General features: G+C 44.4%; 1 protein-coding gene across 1 annotated transcript in view; it reads right to left on the reverse strand.

The window, feature by feature from the left end:
* IL10RA (interleukin 10 receptor subunit alpha) overlaps positions 1-25,742 on the reverse strand; it is a gene marked incomplete at both ends in the record, with an annotated part of 37,329 nt that extends 11,587 nt beyond the window's left edge. Inside the window, one exon of the mRNA XM_080930586.1 lies at positions 25,721-25,742. Coding sequence (XP_080786712.1) covers positions 25,721-25,742 — 22 coding nt within the window. The remainder of the gene's footprint in view (positions 1-25,720) is intronic.
* Positions 25,743-26,440: the final 698 nt, after the last annotated feature.

A 26,440-nucleotide genomic window follows, 5' to 3' on the forward strand; every position in this document is an offset into this window, starting at 1 on the left:
ACTCAGGGGATACCCTCATCACCACAGCCTCATATCCCCTAAGCTTTCAGGCTTCTCAGTGTGCGAAGACTTTGTTTTAATTGCTGTTTTTCACTGCCTGTCCTTCTGCTGGTAAAGAAGGTACGCTGCTTGGGAGTACTTGGGCATGACACAAGTTTTCCAGGCGTGACTTCTTAGTCCCTGTCAGCCTCTTTAAAAAGAGGACACTGTGGTGTTCCTTCCTCAGTTGCCTTCTTTTTCATTTTTGGTTGAGTTATAAAAATTGTAAAGCCTTTGACTATTTCAAAGAACTATCAAGATTGTTCATCCATATACCAGAATCTACAATCACGAGCTGATGCTGTGAAAAAGAGAGCTGGCCAAAACCAGGTCTTTTCCTCTAGAAACCATCCTGCTAGAGACAGAAAGTGAACAGAGATGTTTAACAGACTCTGGTAAGGAAAGTACAGATTAACAAGGGGACACAGGATGGAGAACGAGGAAGGCTTCCTGGTGGAGGTGGCCTGTTAGCTGAGGCTTGAGAGCTGAGTTGATGGATGGACAGGGAGGGGTTTGGTACACTGAGAATGAGGGAATACAGCAGTTTTGGAAGAGTCTGTAAAGTAGGTAAGCATCCCGTTGGAAGAAAATCCCTGTGGCTGACATAATTTGGCCCTTTGCTCTGGACAGAACCAACTTCGAGTGTAGGCTTCCTGGTACACTCCCTGCTTCCTGCCAAGCACCCAGGGAGAAGCTGTACTAGGCACATAATTGCCATGCCTTAGAAAAGAAATTTAGAAGAAGCCCCGCACACACGCTGTTTTCTGTTGAGCTGCTTGCTCTTTGGATCTGACAAATCCACTCGGGGATTCTACAACGAACATCCGCATGGGAACAGATGATAAGTAACAGGATTTCATACGCTTGAACTCTTAAGGTGCATCAAGGCCTCCATCAAGCATTTTATACAACAGGCCACAGCCAGGTGCTGAGCAAACAAATTCCTTTCCTTTGCCTAGGAACCTGGGACAACTCCTTCCTGGTGCATGGCTGAAAAATCTGACTCTTGCAAAGCTGCTGCAGCAGAGGGTGGCACATCCAGGCCCTGCCTCAGCCTCTGCTTGTGCTAACCTGTCAGCCACCCAGAGGGCCCCAGCGGGGGACTTCCAGGGAATGCAGAAACCTGGGTGCCCTGAATCGCTTCTTGGAGAACTCTGAAGGAAAGATGATGCTTTAACCTAGATCCTTTTTTTAAGCCACAGAGACTCAAGGGCTTTCCTCACACAATAGGATGGCTATTGTGGCCATCCCTGATTCATCTGCAAACACGTACTCATTCAGTCCTTAACAAAATCTATTGGGGCATGTGCAGTTATCAGTGTTTTGAAGGTGGGCACACTATGGCAGAGGGCAGAGACCCCCCCCTCACTCAGTAGGAGACAGGGCTCAGTTGGTCCTTGAACTTCTGTATCTCACATTCTGGTGACAGTACCTTTGAACTTTGGAATAATTTTTGCAAAGCACAGTATCAAGTGAGTTGGGAGAGGATGAGAGTGCTCAGTAGGAGGAGGAGGACAGCTTGGGGCTGGGATGATACTGTTGTGGTGAGCCCAGGAAGCCAATGGGCTCAGTTGGATAGACATCTTGGTCCTGAGACAGGCTCTTTCTTAGCACACAACTGAAGTCTGGATGGAGTCACTCTTTCCCTTTCCCTCCACTCCTACAAAAACTTCACAGGGTAGGTCAGGCATCTGAGCACTGCGGTGGGGGGAGGGGAGGGACTAATGTTTGGGAAGTTCCGGGCCCTGTGATCACTCTGACAGAGCAGCACAAAGCAGTGAAACCCAGAGGCATGGACTCTGAGATGGAGACAGAAAGGAGGAAGCTGCCTGATGAAACTTGGCAGTCCTTGCAGTGTGATGAATTTCAAGTGCAAGGTATGGGGACCACCAAGGCTCAGCCAGTGCTCCAGGCATGCTCAGTCCAGTTGCCATCCCAGGAGGAACCTAATTTATGCCCACTCCCTCTGCCGGATACCGACCTGGCTAAGTATGACAGGGTTCAGAAGAGTAAGGTGCTGTGTGCACATCAGCTGGGTTGCTAGCCAGCAACTTCGAAGTTGTAGACAGGAGGCAGACAGGAGCAGATTTGCATTTTAAATAGAATTGGAACCCAGAGCAGGTTAATTAGTGACTCACTCACTCAGAATTCAAACAATGCTTTCCAGAGTTATGTTCTTCCCTGCCTGTCAAGGCTTGGAGGGAAGGGGAGAAATCCTGCTCTCCCAAGTGAAGGTGAAAGATTGCCCCTGCTGGAGCAGCAGACTCAGGCTAAGAGCCTCTCTAGGCCTGTAGAGTCTTGCAGGCTGCACCTAGGACCCTGCTCTTGGTCGACACTCAAAGTGGAACCCATGGGCCTTGGAAACAGGAAGCCTCATTCTAGCTTTGGTCCACTGCTGGCTTTGTGCCCTTAGCCCAGGCCCTGGGCTTCCGTTAGCCACTGCTTGATTGAAGCACAAAAACCATAGAGATGACAGACACAGCCTTCCCCAGTGGGGCAGATGTGGTTAGCAGATGTGGTTAGTGGAAATAATCTAGACTGTGCTACCTGCTGTACAACTAGAGCCTTGTCCTGGATTTGTTTGGCTTCTCTCTGGCTGTGGTACATGCTATGCATAACAGCACACCTCTTTTCCATCTTCATCCGAGTGTGTTTTAGGAACACCATCTTAGCAGGAGAGGGTATGGGCCTATCTGCTTTCCTTGCCTTAGGAATTCAAATGGTATACAGACCACACACATAAAATATCCCCAGTCATTTCAAAGAAGGGTTGTGTCTTTCTTCTATCCCTCAGATGGCCCTGACCTCTCCTGTCTTTGAGGGCTATTTCCTCATCCTTCTAAAATAACAGTGTCTCCAAACTCCGTCTCCCAAATGCAGGACTTTTTTCTGTTGCTGGGTTTCTAGACCAGAGCTTTTCTATGGCATATCTCTCTGTCACATGATAGTGACCTCTGAGTGGCAGCAGTCTGATTCAGGCTGATTCAAAAGTGTGGCGCATCTTAAAATGCTGTGCCCAAGGTGTTGGCAGATATCAGAAGTATTCAATATATTTGTAAGTTGATGTCAAGGCGATACATGATTGGACAGTAGAGAGTGGGGAGGGGATAAAGTTTTTGTAAGGAGGGAGAGAAGAAGAAGAAGAGGAATCAAGAGAACTGGAGGAAGAGGTAGGAGAACAAGGATCTGGAAGCCAACATGGCGGCAGATGTAAATATTCTCTGCACATAAATATAGGCTGTTGAGAGTATTTTGGTGTGTTCATTAATGTGGTGACTAAATTGTGTTAAAAAAAAAGTGTAGTGGTGGAACGCACAAAGCCCACAGTGGAGTTGGGATGTGTGTGTGTGCCAGGCATGGTAACAACTCGCCAAGGGAAAGTGAGTGAAAACAGCACACTGGGATGGTTGCAGAGCCATGCGGCTTTGTGGTTCTCAGACTGCATGGCTCTGCGCAGAGTGGACCGCACAGGAACTGGGTGCTGTCTTTTTAAATATTTACCACAGCAGATATTGTGGGTTATAATTGCTTCAGAACACGGCTGTTGGGAGAATCACCCGTTTCAGCCCCATTCTACACTGGCACTGTGTGCGGTGGAGCAGACCACCATTCCTACCTGACTTCTCCAGGCTTCTCCATAACAGAGGAGGGCCTGTTCTCTGTGCCTTGAACCCACTCGATATTATTTATTTCTTTTATCTCAAGATGATTCACAGAAGGAACATCACCATCCTTCAAGAGGAATTCCCAGTTGTGGGGCAGTGGTGCAATCCCACTCCAGTGGACCACGCAGGACACACGCTCACTTCACACTAAATGATACTATGGGGACAGAAGTTGTGTGCCTAGATGGTGACATGTGAGACCTCTCCCTCAGCAGTTTCTTGTTGAGGTCTGTCATGATGCCATTCGAGTCCTGATGTTAATTCTGCTTTCTCAACGGGGGTGGCCTTGGACAAGCAAGCAGTCGATCACACACTCAGGTGATCTCATGTGAACCTTCACCCCATATACTGATCAATAAAGGCTAGTGATTGTGACTGGGGAGAGGAGGGGAAAGGTGGAATGGGAAGAAGTCTTTGGGAATGGCGCAGGGATAGAGAGGAGAACAAGAAGGGAGGGAGAGAGGACAGGAGAAGAGGAGGAAGAAGTGAAGATGGAGTAGAACCATGTGGCCAGGAGAAACTTTAAGTAGCAAAAGCTCTCGTACCTGGGGGTAAGGTAGTATAGTGCTAGTTCTGCCCAGTGTAGGCTTATCTCTTATAAATATCACAACTAGATTGTGTGCTTTATATATGAGATTGTTGGGGTTGAGAATTACTGTAATAGCTCCTTTGCAGAGAGGAAGAGATTACATTGGCCTGAGTCTCTCTAGGCTTCTGCAAACCGTATTCATGTTACCAATCCCTTGGCTGGAGTAGGCAAGGAATAGCTGTTTTATTACACACAGACCTGTGTCCTTGAGTGCCAAAACTCTATGAGATGAGCTGATACATTCAGATGCTTAGAGCTCCAAGCCTTCAAACCTAGAAGTCTGTGGTTCTAGGCTCTAACAAGAGACTAATGGCTCTAAGTGCTTGAGTGAGAGGCCTAGTGCTCTGGGCTTTGACTGCCAATGGCCTGGTACCTGGCATCTAGTGCAGGCCTTGCCTCTTAGCAGTTTGCTGTTCAACACCACCTTATGTTAGAACTCTGAAATTTGGGGCTTGGGAGACCCGTGACTCCTAGCAATGGCCCATGCCATGACTCTTGAGCCCATGTGTTAAGACACTTAAGCCTATACTTCCATGTCAGGTGTCAGCACCTTTGGCCCTTAGGGCCTAGCAGCTCCCTGGATCTCTCAATGACCTATAGTCCTTAAAGCCCTTTATACTTCCTCTGTATTGTGTGGCTTAAACTGTTTCATCTCCCCACTGTCTCTGCTTCTGGCTTCTATCTGGAACTCTTTCTTCAGACACCCAATTTCTGTCACTGCCATTGATGACACCACTGGCATCTCTGCCGTTTCTGCGGTGCCATCACCACCACCAAGGCACCGCTTTGTTCCCACTGACTCTCTGATGTCGCTTCTTTATGTTACCAGCTCAATCCACTTCTTATGACAAGAGTCAAGGGCTGGCAAGGTTCATTCAGAAACGTCTTTTATTGGACATGGTGGTTGCAGCATCAGGAGGCAGCCTAGGGGGTTGTTTCCCAGACTACTCAAAGAGTCAGTCAAACAGCGTGTTTATATATATAGCCAGAAGGGGGAGGTATGAAAAAGTAGCATCCACCAATTATGACACAGCCACTGTGTAATTGAAAAGTTCTAGGCCACAAGGGGAAACGTTCCTCCTCTGACGAGCATGAAACTTGCTGCTAGAGTTTACCAACACTTGTGAGAGCATAGAAGATGGACCCTAGTTGTTTGAAATAGTCATCGCTGGAACAGCACTTTCTGAAGTCCAGTTCGGTTGTGGTGTTGCTCCCTCAAGGCAGCTGTGGAGTGTTCAAATGATCTAGGTTGCCATGGGACCAGTGGGCCAGCTTGCCACAGAGGCATGTTTAGATGATAAGAAGCCAGGTATAAGGGAAGGGCTTGCCAAATGGTCTTAATAATTCACACGAAGCATTAAAAAGAGAGTTTTAACCGAATAGTTGACAAAAGCTCAATGCAGTACTAACAGCACTAACAGAATTTAACGATGTTTAGTACTATTTAACAATGCTTAGCAGTATTTAGTTCCTGCTCCAGTGTCTCAGGCAATGGTGAATCCCATTGATTTGTTTCATCTGACTAAGCACAGTGATTTAAGACATAGAACAGTGTTGCAGTAAATATTAAAAAAATAAATATGGTTTATTCCTTTATTGGCCCCCTCTGTCTAACTCTTCCAACCTGCTTCTAGTTCGGAGTCATGAGTACCTCTGTCACTGCATCCGAGCCCCTCCCCTCAAAGTCTAACTTTGTTTGTTAACTCCCTTCCCTTGGGGGTTTTACTCCGCCTGTGACTGCCTCAGTCCCAGGGTGTTTTATTACCCCAAAACACAACACGAACACAACTCTACAGCCTGATAGCTTTTCATACAAGTTTATATATTCAATTCTCAATCCACAAACCCTCTACACAACAAGATTACATCAAATGGACAAAGATACAAACTGCCCTTCTATATGAGATATTAGACCTATAAAATCCTTAAATGTTCATAGCTTGTTAATGCCAATTAAGCTCACCTGGATCTAGTTCATCCTTATGAATCTTCTTCTTGGAGTTTATCTCTCTTCCTCCTCTGACCTCTGACCTCTCTCTCCACCTCCCTTACCCGCCTAGTCGCTGGCTCTCCTTTATTTTTCTAATTAAAATGGGGGAGGTTCAGATGAAGTTACCTCATGAGTATGTAACTATGCAGCCCTTCTTGGGGAAGTGGAATTAACATTAAAATATGAACAGCTTCAGGACAATCTACAGAACAGCCCAAACTCAGCCTTAGGAAACATTTCTATATCTTCTCTAGCCAAAAGGTGCTTCCCCAATCACAGCATAGCCATTCATGCAAATGAAAGTTTGGATTTGTACCAATCACAGATCAAGAAGACATTCCATAGTCACTGCTAAACCAAACATGCAGCACTGCAGTTTGGGTGTCCAAGGCTTCTTTCAAACAATACGTTTGTACTTTTTTAAAGAATTTGGACATGATCAAGAAGGCTCCTCCAGAAACAGGAGACTCTTAGCTAGAAGCAGTATTAACAGCATACAATGCAGAAAGTATGCATAACCCACTTGAGTTACAGCCTCTTGCCTTGGAGAATTTAAAATCCTGTGTTCTTCCGCACCTACAGTAGCAAGGAGTATTCTGGATGGAAGACCCAAAATGGGGGTTCAATTCCAGGACTGTCACTTGTCATCTGTGACTTTAGTAAAGTCAAGAGCTCAGATCTCAAAATCCTTAGCTATAAATATATATATACAATAATACTTCTTAGAACCTATCAGGATTAAAGTGAGCAAAATATTTTTCAGATACCCTTGTTTAGGTACAGTAGTATTCAAAAATGGGTTAGACATTGACACTTCTTTAGGGTTTAGATCTCCAGGAAATAACCTAGATAAATAGGTTACTCTCATGTGCGGCACTGATGCTCCTATGGCTATTTTCCATACAGATTTGGTCTTTTTACAGTCCAGTGCTGAACCAAGCCTAGACTCTCACATTTGGACATCTCTTTTCCAGGGCCTCAATCCTCAGAGTCCCTGCTAGTATTCGAAGTTATCTGTCCTGGTTCATCACTCTTTGTAGGAGATTTTGAAAGTAGCATTGTAAACCTCTTCACAGAATCAACGACAGATACAAGAAATGGTAACTGGAGGCTGGCCAGGGAGGGCAGGCGAGAAGCATGCGCACAACCAGCAGTTCAGTATGTGGGAGAAGGGCATGGAAGAGGGAAGCTGAGACTTGAAGCACTTGTCATTTGTCAGAAAACGAAACTCAGAGAAGAGCTGTGTTAAGGCAGTGGCAGGTTCACACCTCACCCCCAGGTTCATTCTGTGGCATCCTGACCTTTGGAGGCAGAAGAACAGTCAGCCATGGTCTTCTCACCTCCTTTCCCCAAACGTTTAAAACAGGGAGACATCACATCTTCATTACTTTGAAAGGAGTAGGTATGTTCCACTGGTATCTTGATAAATAATAGCTAATGGCCCTTCTCTATGCACTGTCTTGTCCCAGACCTTCCCTGGATGTCAAAAAACACAACCAGAAAATCACACAAGTGGAAAATTACTAGGACCCATGAAAGAAAAATGAACCTTTTTTGCAGTTCTTAGAGTTTTTGTATGTGGTGAGACCACTTTTACACTTTAAAACTTTTAAATTTTTGATGAGTACTCAAAACTCATAATTCTTAGATTCAGTAAACCATACATCCACAACATTCTCTCATGTACACACACTCACACACACATTCACTCATGTACATACACACACACATACACACACCACCAATGTTCAGGAATATGTAAACATTTTACTACTACTTTGATGCGGGGTATGATATTTCAGAGAGATGGCTCCTGTTAATGTCATAAGCCATGGAGATTCTAAAGTGCACTTTGGAAAGATGGCAGTCAGTAGCTGCTCTGAGATTCATTAAGTCTCCTAGGCAATCACTATTTGTGTCACAGTTACAAATGACAGAAGAGTTACCCTGTCATTACTGGGTTTTTGCCCACTGGCTATCCTAGGACATGCTTCCTGTCTTCCCCACATGACATTTCTATCACAGCGTGGTTCTGTGCTCATGGCTCCATTCCTCTGCCTTCTACATAATTTTCCTCCACAGGACAACTCTGGCTTAAACCAGTAACACAACTCTGCTGAGGTTCTGGTTGATGGCAGGGCCTATGCCTTCCCTGAAGCATTTCTCCCTACAGGTGAATAGCTCTAATATGAAACTGGGTACTAAGTGTCAGGCACTGTGCAAAACAGCTGGGTATAAAAATAGGATAGGGTCTGTGCCTGTTTAGCTGAAAGTGATGGCAAAGGAGCCTAACTTTGCTATGTTTGGCAACTTGCTACAATTACTTCATCTGCCTGTTTTATAGCAGAGAAAACTTAGTCTTTCTCTGCTTTGAAGTGCTAGGTCCACATGGCACCAGCTCTCTCTGCCTCTCTTACACTAGCCACAGACAAAAGGTCACCAATGGGACAATCTCAGTTGTAAGTTACTTTGAAGGCTGGCTGTCAAAGACTCAGCTATGGTGCCTGTGGGCAGGGATTTGACGTCTTCTGTCACCCTGGGAGAGGCCATGGGTACAAATACATCCAGAAGCTGCAGAAATGTCCTGGCAATGTTTCCACTGGACTCTGAGCTGCTATGGAAGATGAGCAGGTGACTTGTGAAGCAAACACATTATTTCTCATCTGGTCCAGGCCATTTCCATGTGAGGCTTTCCCCTAGCAATCCCTATCTCCCCCAAAAGAGGCCTCTGAAAATACTGACTCTTCATCAGCTTTCGAGTGTCTACTGTGTCCTGCCTTCCATCTAGGCCACCAAACTGCTGCCACATGGAGTGTGCACCTTAGATAGTAGTGTGTCAGACAGTGCCATGTGCTACCAAGAACAATGAAGGGAGGCTGGGGTAGGTGGAGAGAACCTCCTAGTATATAATTTTGAACAAGGACTTGGAGGAAGTTAAGAGGGTGGCATGTGTATATTTGGGTGTCTGTTCTGGGCAAAGAGGAACAACCATTGCAAAGGCCATGAGGCTGTAATGAAGCTAGAATGTTTGAAACCTGTAAGGCTAGTGTGTAACTGAAGCCCGACAAGAGAGGCCTGGGTGGCTACAGGCTGGATTCTCCATTTGGATCATGGTTAGTAGCTGGCAAATAGAGACCAGTAGGCAAAGGATTTGGGGATCTCAGTCTGGGTCACTTCCATTCTGGAGTATTCGTGGAGGAAAGATGGGGCAAGTATGGCCACTAGGCTTTTATTCCTGCAGTGTGGGCCATTCTCATACACCAGAGTGACCCGATCCTTATGGTCTATGTCTAGACTTTTTAAACCTCACCCTCTCTTCTTTTCACCTCTCATCCCTTCCCCATTTCTTGTTTCTATTTTGGATACTTCCCTCTTTTCACAGTCTGAAGTTTCTGGTCACAGAGAAGGTTGCTGGCAAGAACAGCTAGGGTTAAGAGGAAGGATCGTGTGTTTGTTTCCTGTGGTTGCTGTGACACATGATCTCTAATAACTGAAGTTTATCCTCTACCAGTTCTGGAGGCTGGAAGTCTGAGATCAGGTTCATTAGGCCTAGTTAAGGAAGAGGCAGGCACATGCCCTATGGCACTCTGTGGGGAAATCCATTTCTTGTCTACACATCCCTTTTGTGAATACCTGACGAAGGCATATTCAAGCCAAGTTCCTTGACGTACTTGACTTATGTCTCTCTGTGTGTGTGTGCATGTGTATGCATATGTGTTTAAAAATGTGCATGCAAATGTGTGTGCTAGTGGGTTGTGCAAGTGTGTGTTGTGTATGTGCAAGTGTGTGCATAACCATGTGTACATGAATGTGTGCATTTGTGTATGCAAGTGTGTGTACTGTGCAAGTGTGTATTGTGAAAACATGTGTATGTGGAAGTGTGCAAATATGTATGCACATACATGTGTGCATATGTGTGCAAGTGTGTGGGTGTATGTGTGTGTGTATGTGTGTGTGTACAAAATCTCTCTCTGCCTTCCTTTTATAACAGAAATTTAAGACCTTAAATATGATTGAATTCAGGGTTAATCTTTCCTATTCATGACTTTCAATTCAATTATACTTGTAAAGACCCTGTTCATGTGGATATCTCAGGGCTTTAATGACACAGGGTCGGACTACTACTACGGCCAGTCAAGTTCCAATCATTTCTCTGCACTTATTAAATTTATCACACATTTACAGAACATTTGCTCCATACCAAATAATTCAGGGTACTAGAAAACTGCTGTGAGCAAATGCATGGTTCTCCCCAGGCTTTTGACATCACATTACAATGTTGACATCCACAAAGTTTAAACTCAAAAGCTGTACATATAGACTCCAGGCCATGAGTTGGACATGATGTTAATCAAATAACCACCCAGCTGGGATGCCAAGTTTTCTGAATCCATGGTAGGTGCTGGACCAGCCTGTGATGGATGAGAAGTACCCTTGATTTAAGAACTGAGGACAGACCGGAGATGCTGTTACTAGATTAAAAAGGAAGGAACAACATTGTCAACAGAGGGGACAAACCATCCCTGGCAGGTCCTAGCCATAGGGACCAGTGAGTAGTGCCAGCTCCTAGCCTTTACCTCAGACTTTGCCCTTGGCCACTGCTCTGAGTCCAGGGCTTTTCCCTCCTTACACCTAACCGTGGATTTTCTCTTTACTCCCCACTCACTATGGCTCAGGTTGTACAACAAGGAACCTTCCTAAATTCAGAATTGGGGCCAGACCTCTAAAATTCAGTCCACATTACTTCCTTTAGATCCTAGGCTGTAGCAGACACAGTGTTGGGAGTTACAGAGAAGATGAGGTGAAGATATCATTTTGGTTCTTGAGGTGGGGATTATGTGCCTGGGGTTGGGATAGTAGGCAAAGGGATGCTGGACTGTGCAGTCGGCTGACTCATCGTCTATGTGGCTCCGAGTGAATGACTTCCTCTCTCTGGCCCTTAACACTCTTCCAGGCAATCTAGTCATACAGACTTAGCATGGCCCCTCTGGGTCTTACCTGTAGGTTCTATGGTGACATCGTTAGTCACGTGCCAGTGGGGATGATGAGGTGGACTCCCCGAGACTGTAGCTCTGCTATCTGCAAGTCTTGACTTAGATGGGTTCCTTGGGCACATGCCACCAGGTGGATCCCAAATGAGGACCCCATAACAGTCATAGCCCTTCAGAAAATGGCAGGTAGACCCAGAAGATGTGTCCTTTCAGTATTCAGCATTACCTCTGAGGCCCTCTTTGGTTGATCCTTGGCATTTTTATCTTCTAGGTTGCTCTGAGTCTGGGCAGCGGGATTCACATTAGGTGTTTTATCGTTATTTCTTTTGTGTGTCAGGTGTGTGCATGCATGCATGTGAGTGTGCTATTCCTGTGGGTGTGTGGAGACGGTTGTGTGTCCTGCTATGCCACTCTCTGCCTTATTCTTTTAAGACAGGCTTTCTCATCTTACCTGGAACTAGGTTGTCTGCCTGTGAGCCGCAGGGATCCTCTCGTCTCCATACCCCACCTGGAGTTATGCCTTTTTATGTAGGGAATGGGGATTCAGACTCAGCCCCTCATACCTGCACTTTAAGCACTTTTTACCCACTGTGCTGTCTCCCTTTTCCCTCCCCCTTCCTCCCCCCTGCCCCCTCTTTCTCAATCTATCCGCACAAAAGCCCAAGGTGGAATCAAACATCGTGAGCACTAACCAGAACACGTCTGGAGAATTACTACTGCTTCTGGGAGTTTTGATGCCCATGGTGAGCTGAGAAAATAAACCCCTTCCCCAAATTCTTGTAGGGAAATCCAGTGAAATTCTGCACCTGAGCACCCCTCTCTCTTCATCATGGCACCTAGTACCAAGCCTAAGGATAGTCCTGAGGAGGGCCAGACCTTGAGTATCTAACTGAATTCTACCATTGGCTGAGCCGTGCCAACCTTACTCTCCTGACAACTGTTGTGGGTGCAGGTGGGTTAACCGTCCACAGGTGGTCAGAGTGGGTTTGCTTTTTTTCAACCATAGCAGTGTTTAAACCTTGCACTGGTTCCTTGCCCTCTCATCTTTTGACATCTGGGTGGGGGATTTTGCTCAGAGTGTGAAACAGGCTCCTAGATCTCTCAGGTCCTCGTAGGTGTGAATGATGTTTATGTCCTTGGGTTAACACCCAAGGGCACTTTATGTGAGAGTTGGAGGTTTGGGGCTGCTATGGTGGCCAAGGTCTTGCTATCTTGGTTTATAAGGGCATGTATAACCATTCCTGGCTTTTTATGCAGGTGATGGGGATTAAAGCTGAGGCCCCTAGGTCCTCATGTTTGAGCTCTTAGGTGTCCATGGGAAGCCCCAAGGCTGGCTTCTGCAAAGGGCTCTTGAGCAATTTATTTTCTGTATAACCAGACCTAGAGGGAAGAGAGGACAGAGAGGACAGAGATAGAAGGAGCAATGTGTGAAGAGGTCAGGGAAAGGCTCACTCTCTGGCATTTAAAGGGGTCAGAAGATCCCCCTCTCACTTTTAAGGTATATTTGCAAAGCATGTTCAGGAAGACACGGGGCTTACAAGCAAAGCAATGGTGCGTCTGTTTCTTTATGAGAAATAGTGACCATTACTTGGGTGAGAGGAAACCAAACACAGGAGAGATGTTCAGGAGAGCACATGATACCAAGTGCCCAGCAAATATTAGTTCAAAATTTGGAAAAGTTATCAGCCAAGCTGTTGTTTCAATACAATACAAACGATTCCTGCACAAACTCTCATCTGCTAAAACTTAGAAGTTCAGAATAAAATATTAAACATTCCTGGAGCCCAGAGAGATGGTTCAGTGTTTAAGTGCTTGCTGTTCTTCTAGAGAGTGGGTTTGGCTCCCAGTACCCACGCCATGCCTAGAGCTCTAGCCCCAGGAGTTCTGGCCTCCATAGGCATGTAGAACACATGTGGTATACATACACACTAATGCACACATAAGGAAAATTAAAAATAAATCCTTTAAAATCATTTATTATTGAAGTCTACATGATTAGTGCAGACAATCTGAAATCAATGGTTGTATAGGGGAAGGGGTAGAACTCTTCTCTTCAACTCTAGGTTGTATATTGTGATGTTCTTCCACAAACCAATAGAATTGGGTGGAGACACTTATAATGGAGATTGCTGGCAAATCTACTTCAGTCACCTGCCCCACCAATAAAAACTAATGGATAGTAATTTGTCACGTTAGTGGTCAAACTATGTGGGTTGAGTAGGGACTCATATATTTGAATGCTTAGTCATCAGGGAGTGGCACTAGTTGAGATGGATTAGGAGGATTAGGAGGTGTTGGAATCCTTGTTAGAATGAATATGTTCTTGTTGGAGGAAGTGTATCACTAGGGGTAGACCATGTACGTCTTGCTTCCTTTTTCTCTGGTTATGGGTCAGGAAGTAGTCTGAGTTACTGCTCTGGAGACCACTGGCATGGCCCCCTGCCATGATGATAATGAACTACATCTCTGAAACTGTAGCCCCCAATGAAATCCTTTCTTTTTTAAGAGTTGCTTTGGTCATTGTGTTTCTTCAGAGTAATAGAACAGTGAGGAAAACACACCTCTATGACAATGTGGTGATTTTAAAGACCCTTGAACTTGTGAACTACCTTCTCAGCACACAACCCCAGGATAGCCACGAGGAAGACACCAACCAAATTCTAAAAGAAGTGCATCTTACAACAGAGCAGTAAACCTCAAAAGTAGCAAATCTGTGAGAAGCAAGAAAAGTCTGAGAAGTGCCACAGCCAAGGAGTCCAGGGCTATGAGCCAACTTACATAATATTATATCTAGGAGCATAAAGGAGCATCAGACAGAAAATGAAAAAAAAATCATGCATACACTTTCATAAATTATAATGTATCAATGTGGGTCCATTCATTTAACAAATATACCACAGTGAGGTAAGATGTTTGCATCAGGATGACTGACTGAAAGGGACAGAGTTAGTTTCTGTGTTGTGTACTCTGTAGGGAGTCTGGGGGGGGAGCACTGTACAGATGTGGGCATGTACACATAGGCAAGAGAAGGAAGTGTCCTTGCTTTTACTCCATCTTCATCCTTTGAGACGGGGTCTCTCTCTGGATTGAGCTCACTGGTTGTTCCTGATTCTCACCTCTTAGACTCATGGCCACCAAGTCTCTGAGATGCTGAATCTGCCACTAGCACTAGGGGTACAAGTCCACATGTGGCTTTGCAGGAGCTGGGGATCAGATTGGGTGCTTGTGGTTATATAGTAAGTGCTCCTTCCTAGCCACTGGGCCATCTCCTAGGCCCCAATTTTGGATTTTTAACACTGTTTTCTACTATTCATAACTTTCTGCTCTTACCCTTATCACAGCGTTCCTTCCATCCTAGATTGGATTTCATTTGTGTGTCATCTTGAGGCAGACACTAGAATCACTGATAGTCATTACCCCCCCCCTTCTAATGTGACATATAAAGGTTATGAAATCCCCCTGAGCCCAGTTACTCACATCTCACAGTGTACTTATGTCTCTCACTTGGTTAAAATCTTTTAGATGTTCATTATGCCTTTGGGGCTCTTCAGAGGCACTCTGGTTACTCCTTTGGCAGCAAACCATTTCTGATAATCTCATTTCGTTGACTTGTAGCCTAGCCTCTGAACAATTTAAATTTGTGGAAGTCAGTGGTGATGGGTGGTCACCATAGTTGAGAGTTCAGTGCTGATGTGGCGATGTGCGTCTTTCATCCTAACACTTGGCCGGCAGAGATAAATGATGACCTATCAACTCAATTTATATACTGAGGACCAGGCCAGCCAGGGCTACATACAGAAACAAAAAATTTAACAATAACTAAAGAAAGGTGACCCTTTTGAAGCTGTGGTGATGGTAAATGGTACTGTTCTATAAGTCCTGGTTTCTGGTTATTTATACTATGTTTGCATTTGTACTAGATTAGTTATTTGTAGTATTGTAGATTATTAATTTTTTTGTGTGTGAGCCTTGCAACCTATTACCTGTCTGTTACTAATCTTAGGGACAAACACACAGATTCGTGTGTGTGCACGAGTGCGTGTATGTGTGTATGAATGTGTGTAAGTGTAGGCATATATGTGTATATGTGTGTGTGTATATGTGTATACATGTGCACGTGTGTGTGTGTATGTGAGTATATGTGTGTATGCATGTGTGTAAGAGTATGGATATATGTGTATATACATACATGTGTATGTGTACTCATGTGTGTGTGTGTTTGTACATTTAGCCATCAGGGACAACCTGCCGTGAGTCCACACTCATCCACAGGAGCACAGGGACAACAGATGTGGGTGCCACTGCACCCGCTTTTATGTGGGTCCTGGGGATCCAAACTCAGGCCAATAGGCCTGTGCCAAGCTCTTTACCCACTGAACCATCGTGTTCCAGGCCCCAAACTTTCAGTCTTTTGCCAGCAAGAGTGACAGGGCTTTGTGTGTGCACATGCATTTTAAAAACTCAACTGAATCGGTTGTCTTCTATGCCTAGTTTTGTGAGAAGTTATACTGGGAGTGAATGTTAAGTGTGGCCAAGTGCTTTTCCGGAAGCTGCTGACACAATCAAGAGGCTTTCTCTTCCTACTTTGTTAAGGTTGGTGGGGTTCATTCTCTGAGGCTGTTTCAATGTTTTGTTAGCACCGAAGCCCTGGGCTAAAGCTCACCTCCTCACAACCTGTTTTCCTCTTAATGTGTTATTGGGTTCTGCTCACTGAGACGCTGGAAGGTTTGCTTGTGTGCTCATCGGAGGCATCAGCCTTCAGTTGTCTTTTTCCCCTAAGTGTCTCTGTCTCATTTTAGTCTGGGGTGACTCTGGTCTCATGAAATGGGAACTGTCCCATCTCTTCGACTTTTTTGGAAGAGTTTGTGTCAAATATCATTTCTTCCATAAATGTTGTGAAAACTTTGCCTTTGAGGGCACCTTTGTGGGACAATTTCTCACAGTAATTGTGAGTCACTGCATAGATACGGGTTGCTCAGGTCAGTGAATCTCTTTGAAGGAAGCCATGGTACTTTCTATTTCTCAAAAGTTAGCCTATTTCACCCACATCTTCAGTTTCTTGACCTCAAATAATTTCTAAAGTTACTTTGTTAATTTTTCTAATTACCTGCAGAGCCTGGTAAGAGAGATCCCTCTATCCTGACCTTGGTAATTTGTATTTTTTTTTTTAAAAAAAGAAAAGAAAAAAACTAACTGTTTTTACATTTATTGAATGAGTGTGTGTCTGTGTATGAGTGTGTGTGTGAGTGTGTGTGAGAGTGAGAGAGAGAGACAGAGGGAGAGACAGAGAGAAGGAGAGAGATCAGTGAGAGAGACAACAGTGAGAGAGAGGACAACTTATACAAGTCAGTTTTCTGCTTTGACCACTTGGGTCCCCAAGGATTGAACCTCAGTCCTCAGACCTGGCTACAAGCACCTTAACCCACCAAGTCATTTTGCTGGGCCATATCTTTTTACAATAATCAGTCTAGCTGGGCTCTATGAATTTTAATGATTTTTTTTCATAGAACAACCATTTCATGTTATTGACTTTTTTTCTTTTTTGAGACAAGGTCTTATGTAATCCAGGCTGTCCTTGAACCTTAGATCCTCTTGCCTCCACTTCTCTAGTGCTGGGATTACAGGCATGTGCCACTCTGACCAGTTTAAGTGGGGATGGGGATCAAACCCTTGGCTTTATGTGTCCTTGACCAACACTCTTCCAATTGAACTGTATCTTCATTCTGACGTCTGTTTATTTTTATTCTATTAATTCCTACTTTGACCTGAACATTTTTTTTGTCTGTTTAGTTGGAGCCTGCCCGCCTACCTCCCTGCCTTCCTGCCTGCCTTCCTTCTTTCCTTCCTTCCATCCTTTCTTTTTCTTTCTTTTTTTCTCTTTCTTTCTTTCTTTCTTTCTTTCTTTCTTTCTTTCTTTCTTCCTTCCTTCCTTCCTTCCTTCCTTCCTTCCTTCCTTCCTTCCTGGCTTCCTAAGGTAGAAGACAAATCTACTCAATACTTCTTTTCTAGGGGAGGCACAGAGAGCTATGTATTTTCTTTCCACTCTGTTTAGCCCACACATTTCCATATGTTATGTCTTCATGTTACACAGTTCAGAATACTTTGTAATTTTCCTTTTAAGTTTTGTTTTACTGGACAGTAGGCTATTTGAAAATACAGGATTCTATTTCAAGACATTTGGAGATTTTCTAGATACCTTTCTGATACTAATTTCTAATTAACTCCATCCTAGTACAGGGTGGGGAAAGTGGACAGTGCCATCAGACAGGAGAACTGGTATGGTTGAAGCAGGTTCACAACTCTGGGGGATCTCAGAATTGGAAACAGCACCCTGATGAGCTCTACCTGTCCTGGCATGTGTGCCCATGACACCCCATGGAGAGGACCGTGACAAAGGTCATGTAGCATAAAAATCTGGAGTTCTCCATGCTAATGAAGTATCTAGATAGCCCCTGAGTGTTTAGCCAATAAGCTTCCCTTATTAGGCATTCTTTCCCACGGAAGTTATTTAATTCCTAGTTCACCTTGAGTAAGACAACTGCATTTACATATGCCAAAAAAAAAAAAGCAGTTTGGACAAGCAAATACCATCTTCTTCATCAAGGATTGCTGTAGGGGAGGCCTTCTTTGTAAAGAGTCTTGCCTAAATCTCACAGAAGGTCTTCTCTCTTTCAGCCCCTCCAAACTCTGACTTTCGGCACCCACTCAGAACCAAACAGGATTCTGCCGGGTCCCAGGCTAGGCCACCCCCATTTAAGTCTCAGTGTGCCCTTGAAAACAGAGTATACATTGCCGTTGTTAGGTGAGGTGTTCCACATACGTCAGGTCAAATCGATGGCCCGTTCTATTCAAGTGTACTGTGCTCTTATGGGTTTTTGCATCTGCTTAGTCTCACACTGGGAGAACGGTGTTGAAATTGTTAATTGTAATGGTAGGTTTGTCTCCTTCTCCTCACATCAGCTTTCTCTCCCTCATTTTGAAGACACATAAAGAGTAAACATTAACAACCTCCAGATTAACTGATATCTCTATGAATATGACACGAACTTCTCTATCTCTGCCAATGTTTTATTTTTTGCTCTAATCTACTTTGATATTAATATTGTTGTGTCAACTTGCTCTTGACCTGTACAGGTTTGCTGTCCTTTCACCTTTAACCTAAATGCATCTTTGTATTTACAATACCTTTTTTGTTTTGTTTGTTATTTTGAGTCAGGGCTACTCTGTATAACAGCCTTGACTGTCCTGAAACTCACTTTGTAGACCAGGATGCTGGCCTCAAACTCACAGAGATCCATCTGCCTCTGCCTACCAAGTACCACCATGCCTGGCTTACAATGCATTTCTTGTTGGCAACACATAGTTGACTTTTATCAGGTATTGCAACCACTACCTGTTAATTTACATTTAAATGATTATTGATAGAGTTAGACTTCTCCCTGTTCCTTTTATCCTCGGTTCATCTTTTCTATATTTCCTGTTTTCTCTTTGTTTTACCTTCTCTGAAAGGATGAAGTAATTTCCACGTCTCTTTGCCTGCTTTTTTTTTTTTTTTTTTTTTTTTTTTTTTTTTTTTTTTTTTTTTTGAGAGAGAGAGAGAGAGTTATAATCTTGTGTAATACAGGCTGTCCTTGAACTTCTGACCTGTTTGCTTCTCCCTCTTGAGTGTTGAGATTTTAGCATGTGCCACCATGCCCAGCTTAAATGGGGATGGGAATCAAACCCTTGGCTTTATGCATGCTTGGTCAGCACTCTCCCAATTCAGCTATATCCATACTCTGACTCTGCTATTGGGGTGTGCTTGGTTGCTCTTAGGGTTATGTGATACTTTTATAAACACAAAGTACAGGAACCTATAACACACGTATGTTTCTCCCCTCCCACCCTTTAGCCAAATTTCGTTAAGCATTTTACATATATTCTAAACCCCACAATACACCACAGGTTTCTTTGAAATTTAATAGTCATTTATAGTTGAGAGGGTTTTAATTTTTTTAAGAATCTGTATGTTTACTAACAAAGTTACCACCATCCAAAGCATTCCATGTTCCATTATGAAGGCCCTGGATTTCCACCCAGTGTCGTTTTCTTTCTGTTTGAACAGTTTCCCTGAACAGTGTGGTTCATCTGGGGGAAGTTTCTTTAGCTCTGGTGCATTGAAAGATCTTATTTTTAGGAGGTAGTTTTGCTTGGACTGCATTTGTTTTCCTTTCAATGTTTTAAAGATGGTTCCCCATAGTCTTCTTTCTTGTGTAGTTCCTGCTGAGAAATATGCTGTCACCCATCTGAAGTCTTCCTTTGTCTTTAAGAAGCCCAAGCAACATGACGGCAGCTCTAGTGGAGGTCACTTGGCTGTAGCACCTCAGGACAGATGGCATCATGATGGGAGACCATGCGTGAGGCAGATGACACTATGAACAGGAAGCCAGAGACCTGGGGAAAACTAGTAAAGGCCACCTTCCAGGCTCATCTCCTAAAGGTCTACTTTCTTACTTTTGAGGACTGTGCAGATCCCTTTATATTCAGAACACATAACTATAGTCAGTACTCTGTACCACAGTGCTTCAGAAGACTCTGATAGCATGACATAGAGAAAACCCACAGAGACACAGTATGGTTTGGTGAATCTTTACAAATGCATAGGTATTTACACCACTATCATTTTCAGTTTTGAGTTCTGGGTTTTTTTCCTCATATATTTGAAAAACCACACACACACACACACACACACACACACACACACACACACACACACACACACACACGTGCAGTTTTACTTTCAGTCTAGGCTGGGCTGGAGCTCAATTTGACAATTCTCCTGCCTCAGCTCCCCAAGTGCTACGATTACATCTTTTCTTTTTTTCATGTCTGCATCATTCTCCTCTGGATATCTGTCTTTTCAGCTCGGTGACAGAGTATGACCATTGGTGCAACATTCAATCTATCCCTCACATTGCCCTGGCACCCTCCTCAAACTTCCCTCAGTCAGGCACCTGTGAAGTTGACACCTGGTACAACATAGGCACTTGGAACTCTTGGTTGCATTGGTTGTTGAGCGTTTTGAATTTTATTTCTGAAAATACCACATCTACCCAGTCACCACCTCTCTTGATTGACATTAGACTCCAAGCTCTCACTGAGCGTGCTGAAACAGGTGACCCTTGTACTGCACTCTGTAGGAGCTCTAGAATGGCTTCCTCAGGATGGGCTGTCACTGGTGGGATTTTGTGGCTAAGGGCCATGCATTTAGTTGAGATACATTTTGACATTTAATTTTTCTGGTGAAGTTTCCCCTCTACAAACCCCCATCTCATCTCCCCTTTCCTGGCTTCTATAAGGGTACTCTCCCACTCCCCCACTCCTTCCCCACTACCCTAGCATTCCTTTACACTGAGGCACCAAGCCTTCACAGGACCAAGGACCTCCCCTCCAATTGATGCTAGAAAAGACCCCTTCAGCTCCTCAGTCCTTCCCTTAACTCCTCCACTGGGGTCCCTGTGATCAGTCCGATGGTTGGCTTCAAGCATCCACATCTCTATTGGTCAGGATCTGGCAGAGCCTCTCAGGAGACAGCTGTATCAGGCTCCTGTCAGCAAGCACTTCTTGGCATCAGCAATAGTGTCTGGGTTTGGTGTCTGCATGTGGAGTGGATCCCCAGGTGGGGCAGTCTCTGGATTGCCTTTCCTTAAGCCTCTGCTCCATTCTTTGATCTTGTATTTCCCTTAGACAGGAGCAATTTTGGGTTAAAATTTTGAAGATGGTTGGGTTGGCCCCATCCTTCAACGGGGGAGGGGTGTCATACCTAACCTCTGGATATGGTCTCAACAGGTTTTTCCTTCCCCTTTGTGGAATATTTCAGCTAATGTCATCTCCATGGGGTCGTGGGAGTCTCTTGATTTTCTGGCATCTGGAACTTTCTGGTTGCTACCTCCAGTTCCCCATCCCCTATTGTTACATACCTTTGTTCAATTTCCTGACCCCCTGTACATTTCCTTCATCTCCTCCCATACTGGATCCTGCTCCCTCTTTTTTCCCCTCCCCTTTCTCTCTTCCTCCAAAGTCCCTCCCACCCTCTACTTCCCTTGATTATTCTGTTTCCCCTTCTAAGTAGGACTGAAGCATCCACTCTTAGGTCTTCCTCTTGAGCTTCATGTGGTTCGTGAGTTGTATCATGGTTATTCCAAACTCTGCCTAATATCCACTTCTCAGTGAGTACCTACCATGTGCCTTCTTTTATGGCTGAGTTACCTCACTTAGGATGATATTTTCTAGAATTCATTTGCCTGTGAATTTCATGAAATCATTGCTTTTAATAGCTGAATAGTGTTCCACTGTGTAAATATATCACATTTTCTGTATCCATTCCTCTGTTGAAGTACATCTGGATTCTTTCCATCTTCTGGCTGTTATAAATAAGGCTGTTATGAACACAGTGAAACATGTGTCCTTATTACAAATTGAAGCATCTTTTGGGTATATGCCCAGGAGTGGTATAGCTGGGTCCTCAGGTCCAATTTTCTGAGGAACCACCAGACTGATTTCCAGAGTGATTGTACCAGCTTGTAATCCCACCAGCAGTGAGAGAGTGTTTCTTTTTATCCACATCCTTGCCAGCATCTGCTGTCACCTGAGTCTTTGATCTTAGCCATTCTAACTGGTGTGAGGTGGAATCTCAGGGTTTCTAACTTGGCCCTAACTTCATAGCTCTCTTAGTGAATTCAAGCTTTGCTGAAGGCTGGTTTTATGTGATACAGCCTAGAAGGAGACATTTCTCACCTCTTGAATAGTTTGAAATCTGGAGAATTAATAGTATCATCTAGGAAATAAGGAGGCTCATATTCCTAGGAGACTCCTGCCTCCTAGTTTCCTTCTATCATGAAGGCCCATTATCTCCCCAATCCTTCCAGCATGTGGAGAATACCCCTCAGCCTGACAGCACCTTCTTGTTTTTACTTCCAAAACTAAAATGGAGCCTGGCACACATCTACCTATGTGTATATGGATATATGTACATAAATGTGTTATATATGTATGTAACATATAATCCACAAAATCACATTTATAATAATGTATAATTGTTAAGTAAGTGAATACCTGCTGTCCCATCTGTAGGTGGTTCTGATTGTATTCCATTCGAGTCCATAATATTACTTAGTAAGTAACCTTTTAAACTCAAGTGTTGGTTGGCTTCATTATCTCCATTTTTCAAGGTAAATACACTGATAGTCAAAGAGGAAGAAACTTGTCTAAAGCCACACCCTTAACACGATTCAAGTGTAACGTGATCCGCTCCATCCCAGGATCATTGGAATCTTAATATTATGATGGTATGTAAATCTCAAACACCATGCACTTCACATGGTGGGTTCAGCTGTAGCCTCTGTCTGTCTCAGTCCTGCCCTGGTCTTTGCATTTGTAAATGTCAGAAGGTGAAAAGAGGGTAATGACCTCTGCATGACAAGGTTCTGGGAGAAGGGACCAGACCATCTGTGTCAGGATCCCCTGCAGCCGGTACACAAGTGCACATTATCGGGTACCCATAAAGCAACCACAGAACGTTGTGTGTGTGTGTGTGTGTGTGTTTGGGAACAGGGTCTCAGGTAGCCCAGGCTGTCCTTAAAGTCACTATGTAGTCAAGGATGCCCTTGAACTCTTGATCTTCCGGGCTCTGGCTCCCAAGTGTTGTGATTACTCGTAAATTTCACCATGTTTGGCTTTTAAGTTACATTTTCTAAGACATGATCCCAAAATAAGAATTTCAACACCTCCAACTGAGTTTCTAAGTACACCCCAAGTTTTCAAAACACTGCCTTAGAAAGAGGGCCCTAACACCAGAGATTTAAGCTTGTAAGCACACATATTTGAGTTAACAAAGCATGCTGGGACTGTCCAGGAAGGGTAAAATGGGCACTGGATCTGTCACACGTAATGTGCCACATCCTGGACATGCAGAGCTTCTGCCTTATGCCTAGATCAACAATCTCATCTCAGTTGACATTTGTCAGAAACAAGATGTCATATGCTAATTGCCCGTGACACAACCACTGTATAACAGACCAGAGAAATGCTGCTGGGCCAAAGGTGAAGCTTTCGGTTTGTTCATTTGTCCTGTTCAAGGGATGTTCTTTGACCCCGCCTTGGCTTCTGGGTCATGTTCTGGGACCAAAGATGGTAAGAGCAGAAAAGGGAGGGAGGGGTTCTTGAAGGCATGTTATAGCTGATGTTATGAAAGGCTCTTTATAACTTATCGAAAGAGGAAATAGGTGGGGCCCCAGCTTTTATCAAAAAAAAACCACTGAAAAAAATGTCAAAAGTGGGTTTCGAGGTGTGGAAAAAGCTACTGTGTTAATCAACATTTCCTTCAGTTGTTCTGTGTTTTCAATTAAAGGAACAACAACACAATCCTACCTACAGCTGTTGTGGGCTTACTGTCTGTAGGCACCGTCTTAAGTGCTTCCTAGCCACTAGCGCGTTTTACTTTGTAACATCCCTGAGGGATGGACTCCATTTAATTCCTTGTACAGATTGGTCAGTGAGGCTCAGAGATGTGCATTTACACAGGCCGTGTGATAGGAAGCTCCAGGGGTGGATCCACCCCAACAGAGGCTGTTCTTACCGCCTGCTACATCCCATGTCCTCGGTGTGAAAATGTGTGTATTTAAATCATCCTGAGTGAGATAACACAGTCACAAAAGAACACTCATGGTATACACTCACTGATAAGTGGATACCAGCCCCAAAAGCTCCGAATACCCAAGAAACAATTCTCAGAACTTATGAAGTTCAAAGAAAAGGAAGGCCAGAAGGTGGATGCCTCAGTTCTTCTTAGAAGGAGGAACAAAACACTCATGGGAAGAAATAAAGAGACAAATAGAGGAGAGAAGCGGGAATTGGAGAAAAGATCATTTAGAGACTGCCTCACCTGGGGATCCACCCCATATGCAGCCACCAAACACAAGCACTATTGCTGATGCCAAGATGTGCTTACTGGCAGGAACCTGATATGGATGCCTCCTCAGAGGCTCTGCCAGAGCCATACTGATACAGAGGAGGATGCTTGCAGCTAACCATCAGACTGTAAACGAGGACCCCAATGAAGGAGCTAGAGAAAGAACTGAGGGAGCTGAAAGGGTCAGCAACCTCATGGGAAGAACAACATGATCAACTAACCAAACCCACCACAGCTCCCAGGGACTAAAACACCAACCAATGAGTTCACATGGAGAGACCCATGGCCCCAGTGCATATACAACAGAGGATGGCATTTTCTGACATCATTGGGAGGAGAGACCTTTGGTCCAGCGAAGGCTTTTTTTCCCAGTGTAGGGGATGGCCAAGGTGCTGAGGTGGGAGAAGGAGAAGGAGCACCTTCATGGAGGCAATGGGAGAGGGAGAGGGAACAGGATTGGGTGAAGGGGATAACATCCAAAATGTAAATAGAGAGAATATTCAATTTTTTAAAAATGTACAAGCACACACTATGCAGAGAATCACCCGTGCTGTCTATTTTAAACAGCGAAGCAATAATACTAACATCTGTCATAGACCTGTGTGGAACCCTGCTTTACCTGTGAGCTCACTTATATTTCTACATGCTAGAGCTAGGTTGACTCATAGGGTAGCTGCTCTCAGCATGTGGCAGCTGAGCACTTGACAGTTAGTCTGAACTAAAATGCACAATACACAAAAGCACGCTACATTTCAAAGGCCTATATTTAAAAAGGAGAAGAGTGTGGGGGTTGGGGAGATGCACTGGGGGAAGTGCCCACTCTGATGCAAGCCTGAGTTCTATCCCCAAGCCTGGCAGTGCTGGCCTATCATCCCAGTGCTGGTGAGATGGAGACAGGAGGATCCCTTGGGTCCGTTAGTTTGCCAGGCTAACTGAATGCTAACTGAATAGAAGAGCTCCTGGTTCAGCGAGAAACCCTGCCTCAAACTCTAAGACATCCATTGATAAAGACGTCCAACACAGATCTCTGACCTTTATATCCACATGTACGTGCGCACGCGCACGCACACACACACACACACACACACACACACACACACTCACACACACACACACACACACACAGAGAGAGAGAGAGAGAGACAGACAGACAGACAGACAGACAGACAGACAAACAGACAGAGTCAGAGACAGGCAGACAGATAGACAGGAAGACAGAGACAGACAGACAGACAGACAGAGACACAGAAAATATAAAATGTCATTGTTTTTCAAGAGAAATCTCATTTTGGATGTTTGTGGTTAACTAAAAGATAGTGAGATTCATTTCACTCACTTATAGTTTTGCTTTAGCTTGAAATTTGAGTAGTGCATCTCTTTTTAGAGTTGCTTAGGTGGCCTGTACGTGTAACTCATGCTATATTTCTATTGGGTAGCGCTGCTGCCCTGGAAGGTAGCTGTCATCTGCTTTACTTTTCCAGTGAGTAGGTAGGTTACCTGCTCGGGTCTGATGGGTCATAAGGGCGAAGCAGAGTAGACATACAGGTTTCTGACCCACCTGACCATTCGGAGTCATTTGCATCTTTCTCAAGCCTCCAATCCACACTGGTCAGACAAGCACAGCCTATGGCTGGCACAGCAGTGAACAAGGAATCCCAAACCAGCCTTGAGTCACAAACATGCACTGGGCACCTATGATGGGAGAGACCAGCTGCCATTGCTGGGCTCAGTCAAAAGGGACATTGATGACAATGATTCACTCATTACTTCACTAGCTACTTTACAGACATGATGGCATGTTGTGGTTTAGATATGACATGTCCCTTCCACAAGGCTCACATATGAAGGGCTGTGCTGCTATTCCAGGAAGTTCTACAAACTCTAAGAAGGAAGGTTTATCTGGAGAGGGTAGGCCCCTGGGGCTGTGTTCTTGGAAGATATTTCTTGCTTCAAGTCCCCTCTCAATTTTGACCTTTGCTTTCTCTTTTGTCAGGGGGTGAGTATTCTTGACCACACACTCCTGTGTTGTCTTGATGTTGTGCCTGATCTTGGGCCCAGAATCTGCAGAGATGAGGATCACGTTCCAAGATCTCTGGAGTGGTAAACCCAAATATGCCTTCCTCCCTTTATTTCAGAGACTAAGTACTGAAATACTTAGTCATTATTCTAACTCCAGGAAACCATAGTTAATAGGTGGGGAGGTAAGACCTAGACTGA

Source organism: Micromys minutus (assembly GCF_963924665.1).
Source record: "Micromys minutus genome assembly, chromosome: 16".
NCBI classification, from domain to species: Eukaryota; Metazoa; Chordata; class Mammalia; order Rodentia; family Muridae; genus Micromys; species Micromys minutus.